Source organism: Rhinopithecus bieti, unplaced genomic scaffold (genome assembly GCF_001698545.2).
Source record: "Rhinopithecus bieti isolate Rb0 unplaced genomic scaffold, ASM169854v2 scaffold_8893, whole genome shotgun sequence".
Taxonomy (NCBI): Eukaryota; Metazoa; Chordata; class Mammalia; order Primates; family Cercopithecidae; genus Rhinopithecus; species Rhinopithecus bieti.
In genome coordinates, this window is record NW_016806133.1 from 202,017 (window position 1) to 222,455 (window position 20,439).

General features: G+C 34.5%; 1 protein-coding gene across 4 annotated transcripts in view; it reads left to right on the forward strand.

Moving 5' to 3' along the window:
* GRXCR1 (glutaredoxin and cysteine rich domain containing 1) overlaps positions 1 to 20,439 on the forward strand; it is a 304,122-nt gene that overhangs the window by 152,845 nt on the left and 130,838 nt on the right. Inside the window, exon 1 of one of the 4 annotated variants that reach the window (XM_017874829.1) lies at positions 15,054 to 15,438. The exons of the other annotated variants lie outside the window; for them this stretch is intronic. Coding sequence (XP_017730318.1) covers positions 15,055 to 15,438 — 384 coding nt within the window. The 5' untranslated portion in view covers position 15,054. Of the gene's footprint in view, positions 1 to 15,053; positions 15,439 to 20,439 lie in introns of those variants that run through there. 4 annotated transcript variants of the gene reach the window in all.

The following is a 20,439-nucleotide window of genomic DNA, read 5'->3' on the forward strand; positions in this document are numbered from 1 at the left end:
TCTTTTGCATCCTCTCAGAAAAACTTTCTCATTTATTTGTAGACTCAAAATTGCAATTCCACCAAAAAGGGGAAGACATCTCTTGATCTCTAAACGAACACAGGTTTTCTCTGGCTTGCCGGTCCCTATTTTCCCTCTGCTCTCCAGTTTTAACCTTCATCTCATATGTCAGAATCAAGTCCCCTACTACCTTGGCAATGATGATAGGATAATAGAATTAGAATATCCCAGGGCGCCATTTGAGCATTATGCTCTTTCAAGAAAAGAAAAACAACACAATTATGAAATATAATTGTGATTCTTTAAAGGCACAGTGTCTACTAATTTTAAATTTGTGGCACTTATTGGGAAAATATACATTAAACTCTCAGTGATTTGAAAAGAAATTCAGCCACAGCAATAAAACAAGAAGCTTGTTTTAGGGTAAGGATTTCTCTATCATGTATTTTCCAGTTAGCTTTGTGTGTTTCTCTTAACATTCTACTTTTTCATCAATTTAAAAATTATGATTAAGAAAACTTATCAGCAGGGCAGCCCTTGAGAGTATTGCCATTTTATCTCAGTAGCTGTGAAAATTCTTAAGGATATTTACACTTTCTACAACCACATTTTCACTATAGAGAAAGAAATTGACTTGACACTCTAGGGACTTACACTCTCAAGCTACCACATTCAGTACTGACATTCTTTTGAAATCTGCTGTTGATTTGAAAGCTGCTTTTCATTTTGTAGGCTGACATTTCTAATAATGCGACTCTACTCCCTTGTTCTCTTATTTCTGTATCGATTCTGGAAGAAACTCAAGAATGAACCCTAGTCTTCATGATATGTAGTAGGATATCTTAAATATCTCTGAGTCTGACTCAATATTTCTGGTGCTTTATTCATTAATCCTTATTGTTGAATGACTTGTTCATTCACCATATATGAACTTTGTCATAGTCCATGGCAGTTGTATTTACTATTTGTATGGTTCCAAGCAGAATTTTGAGAGGCAAACTTCCCATGTGTAGTATGAAAATATACATAATTCCATTCATTGATCATCTCTTTATTGGGAATTAAGAGATGTGAAACCCATATACTAGTACCAGCATACTAATATACTGGAGTAATAGTGCAGTTATTTTAAAGGTCTTTTTACAATAAACATATTTATGTCTACATAGTGATAGTCTAAGAAGGACATAAAAGATATATTTCTTTGTTCCTTCCAGTTTGAAGAATCTATGCCACACAATACATGAGAATTATTTCATGCTTGAGAATTATGTTTGGGCTTTTAGCTACTTGATGCTAAGAGGGATGGATATTTAAGCCACTTGGATAATATAAATTATAGGTAGCCAAGTCAAGTTTTCAACACTGAATTAGGTACACTTGACTCCCTGCTCTTTGATTTTCTGAAACTTGGATTCTATAGGCAGAGTTTACTATTTGCTTTCGAGAATTCAAAAATTTCTAAAGGAATGTAGGTGGTGACTTTAATGGGACCAATGTTATATGACTCAGTTATTTTGCCTGGCACGTAAATAAATGGTATTTCTCACCTAGTAAACTGGAAGCAAGACAAAAAAAGACGGATGTGATTATTTCCCTCCCTCTTTAGTGTGGGGTCAGTGTGGTTCTGACATTAAAATCTAACTTAGTTTATTTTAATTCAGAAAACATTTTTCTAACTATTGAAATACATTTTTCTAACTATTTATATGCCAAACACTCTCTAAGATACAATGTAAGATGGAAAGGTGAAAATGAACTGTAAAAGTCTATCTTTGGGGAAGCTGTTGCTTAGGGGACTCTTTATTAATCCTCCTTTATTTGTGGTTGTTAATTTTTAGGAAATTTAGATAATTAGCTAACAGAATTGCTATGTGCATGTTAAATTCACAGTGGAGCAGCCCCAGGACTCTGTGGCAGTCTATGCCCACTCAGGTTCCACAGTGACTGCCTATAATCCAGCATTGAAATTCCCAGCCCCCAGCAAAGCATTTCATGTATAGTAACCACTCAGCACACAGATATACAGAGTGAACGAGGCTGTGGTTAGCTGGAGCTCTTCTCTAGGTGATATGTGATGACAGACTGGTTAAACCTTGAAGTCCTGAAGTCAGACCAAAAACAGTTAGGAGTGTATCTTTTTTTTTTCTTTTTTTTTTTTTTGGTTTTTTTTTTGAGACAGAAGCTCGCTCTGTCACCCTGGCTGGAGTGCAGTGGCACGATCTGGGCTCACTGCAAGCTCCGCCTCCTGGGTTCAAGAGATTCTTGTGCCTCAGCCTCCCAAGTAGCTGGGATTACAGGCATACACTACCACGCCGCCTAATTTTTGTATTTTTAGTAGAAAGGGGATTTTGCCATGTTGTCCAAGGTGGTCTTGAATTCTTGGCCTCAAGTGATCCACCTGCCATGGCAACCCAAAGTGCTGGAATTACAGGCGTGAGCCACCGTGCCCGGCCAGGAGTGTATCTTGATTCGCTGTTGAAGTTAATTATGCTCACCTAGCTTCGTTCTTCTCACTGTCCTCCAAAGAGTGTGTGTATTTAGCTACTTTAGGTAACTGATTAGAATTATAGCTATTGCCTCTTGAACACCACACTAAGCTCTTCATATACATCATTACATTTAATCCTTCCAAACTCTATGCGGTGGGAACTACTATAGCATAGGTGAGGAAACTAAGGCTTAGGGAGATTAAGCGATTTGCTCAGGATCTCTCAAAGGGTGGCAGATCTAAGATTCAAACCCTGTATTGTGTGTACACAATGCTCATATTCTTAACCACTCATCTATAAACTAATAATTCGTCCATCTTTCTTATCATATGAACAAAGGGCCCGTCTCCAAAGAATACTTTCTTGAATGTATTTAGCTTCTTTTCAGATTAGAAATTCTCTACACTTTAGATTAACAATTGAGCTGTGAATTTTGATGTATGAATGCATATTAATTAAGAAAGGTTCAATCTTCTATAAGCCACAAAGTTTCAGGAAAAGCTTATTTTCCCTAGTCTACTGATGGCTAGTAAATCTTTTTCTTCTCTAATGACCAGTGTAGTTAGAAAATAAAAATTTATGAGTTCTCCCCATCCATACTGAAGTTGTGAGAACAGCACTTGGGGAGTGAGTCATTACTGCTTCTTCAGTGACAAGTGTTGCTGGAGAAAAGACAAATGCTTTGCCAACTGGCAGAGTTTCTGCTTTACTTTCTTTCAATAATCTGTTCTTAATGTTTTCAAGAGTAAAAAACAAAATAATGTGATACATATAAAGTAGTAGCAAATGGAGGAATGTTGCATATATTTAGTATAACTCAAGGGTTTTAAAAAATTATACACCAAAGCCAGGAATACAGTTAAAACTAGTTCTTATCATGCAATATGATCACATACAGAATAGTACTAGGGGGCAATATTTTGGAGATGAGATAATCATATTTTGATATCATACCTTCTCTGCAAATAAATAAACAATTAGATATTCTAATTAGAAAATTGACACCAACAAGAAATATCCAAGTTTAGGTCTAGCTGTTAGGTTACTGTTTACACTGAGAATGGAAGAAAAGATACTTTGTAATCTTTAAATTCATCTTTAATAGTGTTTTCCAAAGTAGTTCTAGTTTGATTAACACAGCATCCTACCCTCTATATAGCTTTTGAAATTCTATTTTAAATAAATAGATATCCATTGATGTCAAACCTACCTATAACTGTTTCTGTACTGGTAATATAACTTACAGTTTTTTTTGTTTTATATTTTGAGGGGTTATATAAATTAAGGATTAGGTCAGAAAGGAAAAATCTTTCTGGTTTTCCTGTCTTAGAAGAGCTTTGTAGAATGAGAGTCACACTTGTCTTTAGCCACTTACTTTTTTTTTTTTTTTTTTTTTTTTTTTTTTTTTTTTTTAGTTCTTTGAACAAATCTACTGGCTTTCTGCTTCAGAACCTTTGCATATACTCTTGCAGCTAAGAAATTATGTCCAAGTACTCCTGCCCATCTCTTAAAGTTTTACATGTTCAATCTCTTATAATTTTGGTAGACTCCGGCTTAATGTTTTCTCTTCTGAGTGGCTTACTGTGTTTACTTAGTCTAAAGTATGCTCTTTTCTTTTATCATTTCTGATTTTATCCACTATTTTCTTGACAATTTTTGTAATGATTTTTATTTTATCTTTATTTCTTTTTTTAGTGATCCATATGTTTGTACATATGTTGGGATATATATGATATTTTGTTACATGCATAGAATGTGTAATGATCAAGTGAAGGTATTGAGGGTATCCAGCACTTCAAATATTTATTATTCTTATGTGGTAGGAAATTTAAAATCCTTTCTTCTAGCTCTTTCAAAATATACATAACATTGTTGTTAACTATAATCACCCTAGTCTATCAAACATTAGAACTTACTCCTTTTATCTAACTATACGTTTGAGTCTGTTAACCAATGTCTTTTCCTCTCCCCCTTCCACCCACCCACCCTTCCTAGCCTCTGGTATCTATCATTCTACTCTATACCTCCATGAGATTGTCTTTTTTAGTTCTTAATATGAATGAGAACACTTGATATTTGTCTTTCTGTTTCTGGCTTATTTTACTTAACTTAATGACCCCTAGTTCCATCCATGTTGCTGCAAATGACATGGTTTTATTCTTTTTATAGCCAAATAGTATCCATTGTGTCTATATACCACATTTTCTTTATCCATTTGTTATCTGTTAATTAACACTTAGGTTGATTTCATATCTTTGCTATTGTGAATACTGCTGTAGTAAACATGGGGGTGCAGGCATCCCTTTGATATCTGATTTCCTCTCCTTTGGATAAATTCCAGGAGTGCTGGATCATATGGTATTTCTGTTTTTAGTTTTTTGAGAAATCTTCATATTGTTTTCTATAGTGGTTATACTAATTTACATTCCCACCACCAGTGTATAAGTTTCTTTTTTTTCTGAATCCTCACCAGCGTCTGTTATTTTTATCTTTTTATTAATAGCCATTCTAACAGGGATAAGATGATCCCTTACTATGGTTTTCATTTGCATTTCTCTGATGCTTAGTATGGATATTACACCCTTTTCTGACAAATAGTCTGCAAATATTTTCTCCAATTTAACAGGCTGTCTCTTCACTCTGCTGATTATTTCCTTTGCTGTGCAGAAACTTTGTGGTAATATAGTCCTATTTGTCTATTTTTGCTTTTGTTGCCTGTGCTTTTGAGGTGTTAGTAACAAAAACTTTGCTTAGACCAACGTTCTGAAATGTGTTTCTTATGTTTTCTTCTGGTAGTTTTAAAGTTTCAAGTTTTACGTTTAAGTCTTTATCCAAATTGAATTGATTTTTATGCATGGTGAGGGTAGGGGTCCAATTTCATTCTTCTGCACACAGTTTTCCCAGCATCGTTTACTGAAGAGGGTGTCCTTTCGCTGATGTATGCTCTTAGCACCTGGTCAAAAATCAGTTGGCTGTAAACATGTGGATTTATTTCTGGGTTCTCTATTGTGTTCCATTGGTCTGTGTCTGTTTTTATACCAAATACCATGCTGTTTGTGTTATTAAGCATTGTCATATTTTGAAGTCAGGTAGTGTGATGCCTCCAGCTTTGTTCTTTTTGCTCAGGATTGCTTTGGCTATTCTGGCTCTTGTTTTGTTTAATACAAATTTTAGGATTATGTTTTCTATTTACGTGAAAAATGACATGGGTACTTTGATAGGGATTACATTAGATCTGGAGATTGCTTCAGGACATTTTAACAATATTAAATTCTTCTGATCCAGGAACATGGAATGTCTTTCCATTTGTTTGTGTCCTCTTCAATTTCTTTCATTAGTGCTTTGTAGTTTTCCTTGTAGAGGTCTTTCACCTTCCTGGTTAAATTTATTTCTAGGTATTTCATATTCTTTATACCTATTGTATATGAGATTTTTATCTTGATTTATTCTTCAGCTAGTTTGTTAGTGTGTGTAGAAATGCTACTGATCTTTGTATGTCGATTTTGTATCCTGCAACTTTACTGAATTTATCAGATCTAAGAGTTTTTGTTGGAGTCTTTAGGTTGTTATAGATATGAGAATATGTCACTTGAAGAGGGAGACAGTTTGACTTTCTCTTTTCTAATTTAGATGACTTTCATTTTTTCTTTTGCCTGATTGCTCTGGCTAGGACTTCCAACTATGTTAAATAGGAGTGTTGAATATGGGCATCCTTGTCTTGTTCCAGATCGTAGAGAAAAGACTTTCAGCTTTTCTTCATCCAATATGATATTACCTGTGGGTTTGTCGTATCTGACCTTTATTATGTTGAGGTATGTTTCTTCTTTGCCTCTATTGTTGAGAAGTTTAATCATGAAGGGATGTTAAATTTTATTAATTTTTTTTCTGTGTCTATTGAACATGACCCTTGTTCTTCATTCTATATATGTGATATGTCATGTTTATTGATTTGCACATTGAACTGCCCTTGCATTCCTGGGATAAACCCCACATAATTGTGGTGTATTATCTTTTTGATGTGTTGTTGAGTTTTGTTTGCTAGTATTTTGTTAGTGTCTATGTTCATCAGGAACATTGGCCTATAGTTTTCTTTTTTGTTTCATTTTTACCTGGTTTTAGTATCAGGGTAATGCTAGCCTCATAGAACAACTTAAGGAGAATTTCCTCCCTTCGCTTTGTTTTGAAATTGTGTGAGATAAGTGATGTTTATTCTTTGTAAGTCTGGTAGAATTTGGCAGTGAAGCCAGTGAGTCCCAGATTTTTCTTTGTTGGGAGACTTTTTATTACTTATTCAATCCATTACCTACCATTGGTCTGTTCAGGGTTTCTGTTTCTTCCTGATTCAATCTTGGTAGGTTGTGTATATCCAGAGATATACACATTTCCTCCAGGTGTTCCAGTTTGTTAGTGAATAGTTGTTCATAATAGTTTCTGAAAATCTTTGTATTTCTGTGGCACCAGTTGTAATGTTTCCTTTATCATTTCTGATTTTGTTTATTAGGGCCTTCTCTCATTTTTTTTTGTTGGTCTAGCTAGTGCTTTATTAATTTTGTTTATCTGTTTCTTTTTTTGTTTCTTTTTGAGACAGGGTCTTGCTCTCATCCAGGCTGGAGTGCAGTGGTGGTGATCATAGCTCATTGCAACCTTGAAATCCTGGGCTCAAGTGGTCTTCTCACCTCAGACCCCAGAGTAGCTAGGACTACAGGTGTATGCTACCATACTTGTCTAATTTTTAAATTTTTTTGTAGAGACAGGGTCTCATTATGTTTCGCAGGCTGAGTTTGAATTCCTGGGCTCAAGAATCCTCTCCTCTCAGCCTCCCAAAATGCTAGGATTACAGGCATGAGCCATGGTGCTTGGCTTTCATTTATCTTTTCCAAAAACTAATTTTTGTTTTGTTGATTCTTTGTAGTTTTTAAGCCTTAATTTTGTTTATTTCTACTCTGATCTTTATTAATTTTATCCCTCTACTAATATTGGGTTAGTTTGTTCTTGCTTTTCTGTTTCTTTGAGGTTCATTGTTAAATTGTTCATTTGAAAACTTTTACACTTTGATGTAGGCATTTATTACTATAAATTCATCTCTAAACACTGCTTTTGCTTTATCCCATAGGTTTTGGTATGTTGTGTTTGAATTTTCATTTATTTCAAGAAATTTTCGAATTTCCGTCTTAATTTCTTCCTTGACCCAATGGTCATATTGTTAATTTTCATGTATTTGTACTCTTTCCAAAGATCCTCTTGTTATTTTTAGTTTTATTCCACTATGATCTGAGATACTCAATATGATTTTGATTTTCAAAATTTTTTTGAGACTTGTTCTATGTTCAAATACATGGTGTATCCTGGAGAATGTTCTATGTACTGATGAGAAAAATGTGTATTCTGTAGCAGTTGGATAAAATGTTTTGTAAATGCCTATAGGTCTCTTTTGTTTAATGTGAAGTTTAAATGCTATGTTTCTTGGCTAATTTTCTCTCTAGATGAGCTGTCTAATGCTGAGTGGGTGTTGAAGTTCCCAGCTACTATTGTATCAGAGTTTATCTTTCCCTTTATATCTAATAATATCAACTTTATATATCTTGGTGCTCCAATGTTGGGTGCATATGTTTAGGATTGTTATATCCTCTTACTGAATTGATCTCTTTATCATTATATAGTGATCTTCTTATATAAAAATTATTTTTATAATTTTGGACACAAAATCTGTTTTAACTCATATAGGTATAGGTATTCCTGCTCACTTTTCATTTCAGTTTGCTTGCCATCTGTTTTTCCATTGCTTTACTTTCAGTCTCTGTGTTTCTTTACAAGTGACATGAGTTTCTTGTAGGATCATGTGGTTTTAGCCATCCAGCTGATCTATATCTTTTTAGTCGAAACTTTAATTCATTTACACTCAAGGTAATTACTGACATGTAAGAACTTATTCTTTTCATTTTATTAATTGATTCAGGCTTTTAAAAATATATCTTTTGTTCTTTTATTTCTCTCATAGTTTATAATTGTGGTTTGGTGGTTTTCTGTAGTTAACATTTGAGACCTTCCTCTTCTTTAGTTATGTGTTTGTTCTACCAGTGGGTGTTATATACATTTGTGTGCTTACATAACAGTAGATCTCATCCTTTTGCTTTCAGATGTAGGACTCCCTTAAGTAGTTCTTGTGGGGCTAGTCTATTGGTAATGAATTCCCTATCTTGTAGGACTGGTCAAGTGGTAATGAATTCCCAGTTTTTGCTTCTCGAGGAAAGACTATTTCTCCTTCAGTTATGAGGAATAGCTCTGGTGTGTATATAGTATCCTTGACTGGCAGTGTTTTATCTTTCAGCACTTTGGATATATCATCCTACTCTCTTCTGGCTTGTAAGGTTTATGCTGTTATTCTGATGGAGGTTTGCTTATAAGTGTTTAGTTGCTTTTTTCTCACTGTTTTTAGAATTATCTCATTGTCTTTGACTTTTCACAGTTTGACTATAATGTGCTGTGGAGAAGACTTTTTGAATTGTGTCTATTTGGGGATAACTGAGCTTCTCATATTTGGATGTTTAATCTTTTGCTAGACTTTGAAAGTTTTTAGCTATTATTTAGTTAAGAAGGTTTTCTCTCCCTTTCATTTTTTTTTTTGCATCTGGGACACCAAAATTCCAATATTTGCTCACTTTTGGTGTTTCATAAGTCACATAGACATCATTTATTCTTTTGAATTCTTTTTTCTTTACTTTCATCTGACTGAATTATTTTAAAAGACTCATCTTCACGTTCTGAGGTTCTTTCCTACTGTTTTGTTTATTCTATTGTGAAATATTTCAAATGAATTTTGTTTTTTCTTCAGTAAATTCTTCAGTTCCAGATTTTCTATATGGTTCTTTAAAAAAATATTAATCATTTTAGTAAATTTCTCATTCATATCTTGAATTGTTTTTCTGATTTCTTTGTATTGTTTATCTATATTCCCTTGTATCTGTGACTGTGAGCTTGGATCATGTGGCAAGCCTCTGTCCTACCATAGTCAGGCTAAAATTAGTTATTTGTATCCCGAGGACACATATTATATAGTATATGTACATGCCATAGTATATGTACATGCTAATTTAGTTATTACAATTAAGTGATTATATGTTCCAGATACTTTGCAAGCACAATCTCTGAGGTATATTATTGTATCCATTATTTTAGTGGGAAAATGGAAAATTTAACTGGTAAAAAGAACATTCTCACTAAGGTATACTGGGAGATGAACCTAGGTGTTTTAACTCCAAAATCTTGCTTGTGATAAAACACATTGTTTCCAACTCAAAAGACTATAAAGATGGAACTGCAGCAGATTAAATAGGGGCTTCAGACAAAAAAATTGAGACAAACGTAGAATTTTAACTTTTTTCCTTATTAGACCAATATCCAGGATGTCCCTCTCACTCGCTGCTGTATATTCTGAAAGATCTGGATATTTGGAAAAGCAATTACTTTATTTTTCTTTTGTGCCAATAAGTGTTTCCTCACTTAGGTTCTCTTGTTATACACTTTGTAGAAGACTATATACTCTTTTACATTACTAAGATAAAGCCACTTACACTGTCATTTAGGTATGTTTGTTGTATCTTCCTTTAGTAATAATATTAGCCTATCTTCTCTCTCCCTCTCTCTCTCTGTCTTTCTTTCTGTGTTACATAGATTTCTCTATCATTTTACTTCCCAATTTATTTGTGAGGGAGAGATTTTCCTTTTTTTTTCTATTTTTCTCTTCATTGTGAGTTCTTTATGAAAACAATATTTAGAATGAAAGTCATCAATAGTGTTCAAAGTTGGGAAACTATAACATCAATGAAATACTGTTCTTCAATTTGGCAAAATAAAAAGAATTGAAAATTGGTAATGTGGGCATACCTCCTTTTATTGCACTTTGCTTCGTTGTGCTTCATATATATTTCACTTTTTAAAAATTGAAGGTTTGTGGCAACCCTGTGTTCAGTGTTTATTGGTGCCATATTTTTCAACAGCATGTGCTCTCTTCATGTCTTTGTGTCACATTTTGGTAATCCTTTCAATATTTCCAACCTCATTGTTATTATGTACATTATGGTGATCTGTGTTCAGTGATCTTTGATGTTAATATCATTATTGTTTTGGGCCAGCACAAAGTGCAGCCATATGATAGCAAACTTAATGATAAATATTATGTGTGTTCTGACTGCTCCACTGACCAGCAATTCCCAAGTCTTTTTCCCTCTCCTCAGGTCTCTCTATTCTCTGAGACCCAACAATATTGAAATTAGGCTAAAAGCCCTACAGTGGCCTCTAACTGTTCAAGTGAAATGAAGAGTCACATGTATCTCATTTTAAATTCAAATCTAGAAATGATTAGGCTTAGTGAAGAAGACAGGATGTAAGATGAGATAGGCTGAAAGTGCAGTGTCTTGCACCAAACAGCCAATTTGAGAATGCAAAAGAAAATTTCCTTCAGGAAATTAAAAGTGCTACTCTAGTGAATAGTGAATCATAAGAAAGCAAAACAACCTAATTGCTGATATGAAGAAAGTTTGAGTGGTTTGGATAGATGAAACCAGACACAACATTCCATTAAACCAAAGCCTAATCCAGAGCAAGGCCCTCCCTCTTCATTTCTATGAAGGCTGAGAGAGGTGAGGAAGCTGCAGAAGAAAAGTTTGAAGCCAGCAGAGGGTTAGTTTGTAGGCTCAAAAAGCTATCTTCATAACATAAAAGTGCAAGGTGAAACAACAAGTGCTAATGTAGAAGCTGCAGCAAGTTATCCTGAAGATCAAGTTAAGATTATTGATGAAAATGGCTATACTGATCAACAGATTTTCAATGTGAATAAAACAGCCATCTATTGGAAGACAATACCATCTAGAACTTTGATAGCCAAGGAGGAGAAGCTTCACAGGACAGACTGACTCTCTTGTTAGAATCTAATGACTTTAACTTGAAGCAAATGCTCAATTATTATTTGGAAAATCATAGGACCCTTAAGAATTACGCGAATTCTACCCTTCCCATGCTTTATAAATGGAACAACAAAGCCTGGATGACAGCACATCTGTTTACAGCATGGTTTACTAAATATTTTAAGTCCACTGCTGGAACCTACTTCTCAGAAAAAAAAAAAAAGATTTCTTTAAAAATATTACTGCTCATTTACAATTAACCTGGTCAACCAAGATCTCTGATGGAGATACACAAGGGTATCAATATTTGCATGCCTCCTAACACAACATCTATTCTGCAGCTCATGAATCAAGAAATAATTTTAACTTTCTCCTCTTTTTTTTTTTTTTTTTTTGAAACAGGGTCTCACTTTATCATGTAGACTGGAATGCAGTGTGTGATCTTAGCTCACTGCAGCCTTGACTGCCTGGGCTCAAGTGATCCTCCTGCCTCAGTTCCCAAGTAGCTGGGATTACAGGCATAAACCACCATGCCTGGCTAATTGTTTTGGTCTTGTTTTGTAGAGAGGGGATTTTGGGTTTCCCCATGTTGCTCAGGCTGGTCTCTATCTCCTGCTGAGCTCAAACAATCTGCATGCCTTGACCTTCCAAAATGCTGGGATTACAAGTGTGAGCCGCTGCACCCAGCCTAATTTGAGCTTTCAAGTCTTATTATTGTAGAAGTACATTTTGTAAAGCTATAGCTACCATAGATAGTGATTCTTCTGGTGGCTTTGGGCAAAGTAAATTAAAAACCTTTTGGAAAGGATTTGCTATTCTGCATGCCATTATGAACATTTGTGATTTATTGAAGGAGGACAAAATATCAACATTAACAGGAGTTTGGAAGTCGATTTAAACCCTTCTGGGTAACTCAAGGGGTTCAAGACTTCAGTGGAGGAAGTGACTTCCATGTGGTGGAAATACAAGAGAAATAGAATTACAAGTGAAGCCTGAAGATGAGACTGAATTGCTGCCATCTCATGATAATACTTGAATGGATAAGAAGTTGCTTCCTATGGATGAGCAAATGGTTTCTTGAGATGAAATCTACTCCTGGTGAAGATGCTGTGAACATTGTTAAAATGGAAACAAAGAATTTAGAATATTACAAAATCTTAGTAAATAAAGTGGCGGCAGGGTTTAAGAGGATCAAGTCCAATTTTGAAAGAAGGTCTACCGTGGATCAAATGCTATCAAACAGCGTTGCATACAGCAGAGAAATCTTTTATGAAAGATTGTTGTTGTCTTATTTTAAGAAATTGCCACAGCCACTCCAACCTTCAGCAACTACCACCCTGATCTGTCAGCAGCCATCAACATTGAGAGAAGACCCCTTATAAACAAAAAGATTATGACTTTCTGAAGGCTAAGGAGATAGTTAACATTTTTTAGCAATAAAATATTTTTAAATAAAAATATGTGCATTCTATAAAGACACAACAGTACTGCACATTTAATAGACTATAGTATAGTGTAAACATAACTTTATACGCAATGGGAAACAAAAAATTCATGTGACTGTTTATATTTGCTTTATTGCAGCAGTCTGGAACTAAACTCATGGTATCTTTGAGGTATGCCTGTATTCAGTGTTGGCACTGGCAAAAGTGCAGTAAAACAGGCATTCACATACTAGTAGAAGTGTAACTCATACAATTTGTCTTAAAAGCAAATCACAATTTTTATCAAGAACTTTAAATTTGTAAAAATTCTTACCTCATCAATTTTACCCAAATAAATTTATGTTAAACAACCATATATATGTACACTGATTTTTAAGCAAGAATATTAATTATAGCATTATTTTACTGAACATTTTAAATAATGAACATCTGGCAATCCAGAAAGAATAAAGTAAAATACAACATGGCTATCAGGAGATTTCTTAATACACACATTAAATTTATATTTCTCAGAAATAGTGGTATGGGAAATGATTCACGTTATAAGGTTGACTGAAAAAAACCAAGATACTAAATAAATGAAATATGCTTTTATATATGACAGCATATTAATCAGATTCAGTAATGATATCTGCTCTAACAAACAACTCTTAAATTTCAATCTTCATTGCTTAACACAATAAAGGCTTATTTTTTCCCATGACATCATCTAATGCAGGGTGGTCGTGGTTATTAATTTCTCTGTAACTCTGACAAGCTCAGTATAGTGCTTCCAGATTGCTCTGGGGTCATGCAGCTAGCAGTTGAGGCAGGAAGAAAAATAGCATAGACAGGGCAGGCTCTGTCTCAACTGCCTTGGTGCATAAATGATGCATCACTTTTGCTCACAATCATTGTCAAAAGCTAGGCACTTGTTCCCTTTTCCCTTAAATGCAAGAGTCTGGACAATCTGGTTTTGTGAGCCATGGAGCATCTCTGCTGTACCCACTGGAAGAAAATACACAAAATTATTAACATCTCTAGTGATATTTTTCATGAGTTTGTTTTCAACTTCATGCTATTATTTTTCTGAATTTTCTAAAATAAATGTAAATTAAGTTCGTAATGAGACCAAAACTATAAAAATTAAAAACGTGTAGTACTTTGTGCAGGTCAGCTGCTTATCCTCCCTCAGGAGGTGCAGACAGCTTGGGGCACTCACTATAGTGTACATTTCAATATGATCTTATATCGTAACAGGTTCCTTAGATGCTTGCCAAAGTGATAGAAAATACACTGAGCACAGCATGAGGAGCACCTTTCTCTATGCATGGGTGATTGGGATATAATATTTATCAATGCTGATTACTTGGATTGCTTTGGCTGATCTGGCTAGCCTGGAGGGTTTTTCCATTCTTCCCTCACTGCTGCATATGTTTTCTTTCTCAAACCTGTCCTCTGTCAAAGAGAACAACGTTTTCTACTAGCAGAAGGGGGAAAGCAACAAAGCAAAAGCTCTGTCTTTTCAAAAAAGCTAAAAAATAGCACTTTTGTTACCAAGTTTGAACATGAAGATAGATGTAAAACTACTTGAACATGAAGATAGATGTAAGTTGGATATTCATCTTATGCAATGTAGATGAAATCTAATTGATGATTTAATAAGAAGTAACATAGATAGCTTTGTGCAGGCATGCAGCGTGTTCACTGCCTTTTGAAAGATCATGCAGTGTGAATGAAAGAAGAAATAAGTGCTGTGAGAAAACTGTGATTTCTCTTATCCTACAAACTTGGTTCCACATTTTACCTCTGACCTCTGGTTTGGACAATGAATAGTAGAGATATATCCACTGCTCAGGTCCTTTTCAATGCCCACCATTGGCTTCAAAGTTCAAGCCTTTCATTTTCTTGCCCTGTACATATTTTTGGATTCACTGCATGCCACTTTCTTGCACTTGTCCTGTTAAAGAGTCCACCATGGCTATTTAATATTTAAAGGTTGGGATCATTTTGCAGGTTTTAGTTTAAAGGTAACCATAGCACACACACACACATACATTATTAATAGCAGAGGCGCACTGTAAGTCCTTGGGCATCTTCTTTCCTTTCTATGTTAGTTTCACAGGAGTGCTGCCATCACTAGAATTGGCTCTGATATTGCCATCTTGCAAGTGGACTAGTGCAATAACAACGGATCCAGAATGCTATAAGCTGTTCATGTGGGTGGAGGTGACCATGCTGAAAAGGGAGATGAAGCCAGAAAGTGACAGACCACGGAAAGTCCGGTTTCGGATCGCGTCCTCTCACAGTGGGCGAGTTCTGAAGGAAGTGTATGAAGATGGGCAACCGTCAGGCTCTCTGGATTCTGAATGTGCCAGTATCTGTGGGATAGATGGATTAAGTGATTCTGATGGACAGCAGAATGGGCACATAGAATCAGAAGGTGATGAGAATGAGAATGACCAGGATAGCTTGCTTGTGTTAGCAAGGGCTGCCAGTGAGAAGGGTTTTGGTACAAGAAGAGTCAACATTTTAAGCAAAAATGGCACAGTCAGAGGCGTCAAATACAAAGTGAGTGCTGGCCAGGCTCTATTTAACAATTTGACCAAAGTATTACAGGTAAGTCATTGCTGTTTCCTTCTCTTGCTCTTTGTTCCTAACTCACCATCTAAACACCTCTCATTTCTCTAGCTAAAGCAATCCTTTCTTATTTGCAACTCCTACATGCTTCAAGAGACACTCTTCCACCTAAGATACTGCACTAACAGCTGTCAATTAAAAATAGGATCATTACGCTTGGGGAAATAGACTGACTTCTCAAGGCCAAATTTCTAACATGTATGTGGTCTTTTCTTCCAGTGTGTGAGGACTAAAATAATATGTCTACTTCTTTGCTGAGGAAAAAGAAAAACGATGCTGTTCAAAGCATTTGAGCAAAGATTAAAAGTTAACTTCTGGTTTATTATCCTTGAAATACCAGTGAGACATTTATCATTACTCGTGTAGATATTAACACCAGAAAAGGTTGAGTGCATGCATTCAACGAGGTTGGGCTCAACTGGAATGTTGTGCAGCAATAAAGACTTACTTTGACTTCCTCACATTCCTGAGGAGGTTGCAGGCTTCATCCAATATCAATTTCTCTATTAAGTTGCCCATAAAATTCTAGGATGATGCTTGGAAAATTACTCCTCTATAAATGTACAAACTGAGATCCAGATTTTATAGTTAATAATTAGCCTTTAAATGTGATAGATTCTGCAGAGTAATATAGAAATATATTATTCAGGTATTGGGGCTTTTGACAATGATCTAATGTTAACAAGTTTTTGAAAGCATTGGTAAAGTGATTTGTTTTATATTAAAAACAGATGTCGTTATGTCAGGAATGGAATTCATGATTGCTATCATTAAGGTAGTCGATGTTTTTCATTGTAATTCTTTTTTATATTATTCTCAATTTTTAAATAAAATGGTCTCATGATGATTTAATGTCTCTATATTATATAAGAATGTGTGAGTGGTGAAGAGAGGATTTCAGTGAAAGTACTTAAATATTTTTTATTTCAAAGAAAGTTTTTGAAAATATCACATCGGGAGGATTTAAAAAATTAGTTTTAGTTAAAGGATAAAAGCAGTGGAGAGCAAAGTTTCTTTTAATATATGGCACTTACTGGTAAAAAATTTTACATATTGAGGTGAGGTTGGAGACTGAAAATCAGAAACTGATGATTATGTTCTATTAGGTTGGAAACAATCTAGTATCAGTTTCTAGAGATGTGATTATTAGGTTATGATAATCTTAGTGGCCACTGAGTTTCACCAAATGCAGAAATTTTTATTTCTAAGGAGTAGACCAAGATTTTTTGCAACAATTAAGTTTGCATTCATTCAAAAGTTTGCATTATTCAAAAATAAAATGTTTGCATTCATTATGATTAACTTAGTCTGCCATTATTTGAATTGCCTTATGATTTGGAGGGTTGTTTACAAAATTAAAATTTTAGTACTTTGATTTGCATCTGTTTATTCAAATCTCCCCCCAAATTTATTGTTTATGAGTATCTTAAGTCTTTAAAACCTCAAAGAGAAAACTTTCTTCTCCCTGTGTTTTATGCTGACAGTGCTTTAAACTCACAAAAAAATAAGTAGAAGAAATTCCAAAATCAAAATGTTAACACTAGATTAGTTTACAATATTTACTTGCATATTTTTCTATGCATAGTTCCATAGCCCCATTTTGAGAAAAAGCAATAAAACTGCCTTTTCTAATAATTTAGCCCCATTCCATGTATTCTCTGTTTTAGAGCAATAAAGAGCAATAAAGATTATTAGCAGAGGTCCTTCAGGGTCTTTGGTACTTCATCAGATCTGTCCCTCCCAATTGCCCACCAATCTGGTCCTTTCTTTAAAATGTTGGCAAAGTCATCAGCCTATTGTAGGTATTCACAAATTTTGGTCATTAACTTTAGTTTCATTGTCATCAGCAGCATTTTCATTGTGTGAATGTTCTCTGGTATCTCCAGGACAAAACATAAGTTAAAGGAGCAACTAACTACATTTGGATCAGGGCTGCCAGTTGCATTATTGCCCAAGGAGCTCCATTGCCCATTGTCTGCATGAATGGCACCCCTTAAAGTTGTGCAATACACCCCACTCAACATTATGTAGAGATCTGATTTGGATACTTGCCACATTTTTAAAGGGATATTTATGTCATTTGGGGTAATTTACATCTTAGCCTTATGTCTTAGGATGATAGTGTGTGTAATTCCCATAGACATCCCACAGAGAAGCCCCAGGGACTAGAAGCAGAGGTTATTATTCAGTTACTCCTATATATGCCCTCTACCAGATATGACTTTTCCCCCTATATATTTTCCATATCCCTTGCAAAGTAAGCAGTAAACTTGACTGGATGTAACTTAGTAATCTCCCTCAGGGAGGAAAAAGTGAGCAGTCGGTATCTTGGATATTTGATTAAGGTTTCAATGCACAGCCAATCTTATTGAAGCAAGGAACTGTGATTGAAGAAACAGTGAGGCTTTTCTTTTTGTTTTAAGTTTTAAAACCTTAAAGCACTTAACCTTAAATGTGAAAGAAAGCCCTAAATATAAATAAAATATTTCAAAGACCCTGTCAATCACTTGCCTCTTCTGCATTAGTTTCCCACTCTTTTATCCCTGTCTCATAAAACATTGGCATATGTCCCGCAAAAATTTCAACTGCACAGAAAAGTCATTGCAATTTTGCCTTAAAATATTTTACTTCGTGGCAGCACTTACTTAGAAAGTTGTCTGTTAAAGAAAAATCAGAATGAATTTCCATTTTATTTGTCAATTAGTTTACCTTATATAATTCTGGGTATTTGAGGATGTGCAATATTAATCAAGGTTGTTAAAGGTAGTGATGAACCAGGAGGCAAAAAGCAGAAGGCCACCTGGCTGCTCAGGTGGGCGTTGTAGAGGGTGGTTAATGGTGAAGCAAAATGTCTCTAGCTGTTCTAGATTATGGTGCTTCAGCTCCAGGTGGCTGAATTTGCCAACTCTCCCAGAGATAACAAGAATACAGAGCTCGAGAGAGGCCAATTTGGAAATCTGAAAACCTAGAATGTAGGCATGACTGTGGCTGGAAATAGGCATTTACTAGAAATTCTTTAGGTTATTCTTACATGCACTGAAGTTTGAGAATCATTGACCTAGAGAGTAAAAGGAAATTCATCCAGTTCCTATGGGTAAATAAAAATATTAACATTCCTTATCTCTTCAATATTTAATAAAGAAAATGAATGAGATATGCAATGATTTCTTATTCATTCTTTTGATCAGGTTAGATTATCAAAAAGATTTTTCTGAGCCAAAGATGAATAAAGGTTATCCCGACAGCCACGTTGCCCATGAATATTCAAATTTATCAGTTCATTTGAGAACAGGTCCAGAAATCTTACTAATACACTCTGATGTAGTTGTTCTCTCTTTAATACTCTTTAAGAAATTCTGCTCTTAGAATATGTCTATCTAGATACATAAGTTTATTCCTCATTACTGGAAAATTTTAAAAAATGTTTACTTTCTTTAAAAATTAGCCATTGTTTCTTAGTGCTAAACAAATTGCAAAATCACCATATAGCTCATACCTCTCAGTACATAATTGACATGATTAGATTTGAGATATACTTTGCTCTTAGCAGCAAAATATTTTCAGATTCTCTTAGAGTGGGTCAGTGATGCAGATAATTAAGGCTGCTTATTTTTGCTAATTTATTCTTATGAGATTATATTTCAGACAGCGATTTTTTTCTTGACCTTATCCTCAAACTGTGTGAGTATACATGTTAGAATATTCTACTGTAAGTTCCATAATTTTTAATTCCTTTTCCTTCTCCAAATTTAAAATTCCTGTTTTAGAGATAAATAGGTGCAAAGAAGGAAAATAATTACAGCACATACTATAATTTGGCATTTCCTTTCTAATAACTCAAATTAAACATATAACCCCGTATATGCATGTATATGCATATTTCTGGTTAGTGTGATTGTATTTATAAGCATTCTAATATTTCAAGATAAATGAAATAAAAATAGTATGTTTGTGGCAAAACCTGAGGACTCACTCTGAGAGATTTTGGAAATATTTTGCTGCTGAGAACAAAGTAGATCTCAAATCTAATGATGTCAACTGGGTACTGAGAGGTATGAGCTATACGGTGATTTGTAATTTGTTTAGCATGAAGTAACAATGGCTAATCTTTAAAGAAAGTAAATAATTTTCCAAAATTTTCAGTAATGAGGAATAAAATGTTATTCTGCATTTTACACAGGCATGTCACATATATTATTTTAATTAATTGTACCCCAAAATTTGTAAAGTGAGCAGAATAATAATAATAATAATTATTATTATTTTATTTTAGATAGCTCAGTGTCAGAGAAATCCAGTCTCTGGCCCAAAGCTAGTAATGCAATAACTCTTACTTTTGCTGTTTTGGCTTTCACAGTTTTCAAAAGTGTTATACTGTATGCAAAAACTCCAACTTTAAGTTTTGAAATGTCATGATAACAAACATGAAGACTAAATATATCATGTAATAAGACTAAACATATCCTATTATTATATAATCTGGGCTTTTGAATTTTCAACATTTGGTTAGTAGGTTTTACAATTTATTGTTTATTGAACTTTTGATCTTCATTTAGAAAAGGTTTTTTTTTCTGCAGTTAAATAGCTGCAATTCAGCTTTGACTTGTATTTTAAAAAGGTTTACATCATTTCTATAACATCATTTGATTAAAGTGTCATGAGACTGCAAGGATTGACACTGGAAGAGGATGACTTGTTTACCTCAAGTATATTGGTGCTTAGAGTGGTTCACTATCTCAGGATGCGTAGTGTTAACAGACCTTTCTAGCAGTATTTATTATCCATCTCTGGTTCACTGAATCAAACTCTGATAATAGAATAATAGTTCAGTAAAAACTAGGTGATATTCTTGATGACTCCTTAGTCCCACTGGTTTATTTGGACCACTCTGGAAAAATAATTAGCATTAAGTACTTATTAAGTATTAGACACTGTTGACATTATTTATGTGCATTGATATTTATTCCCCACAGCAACCCT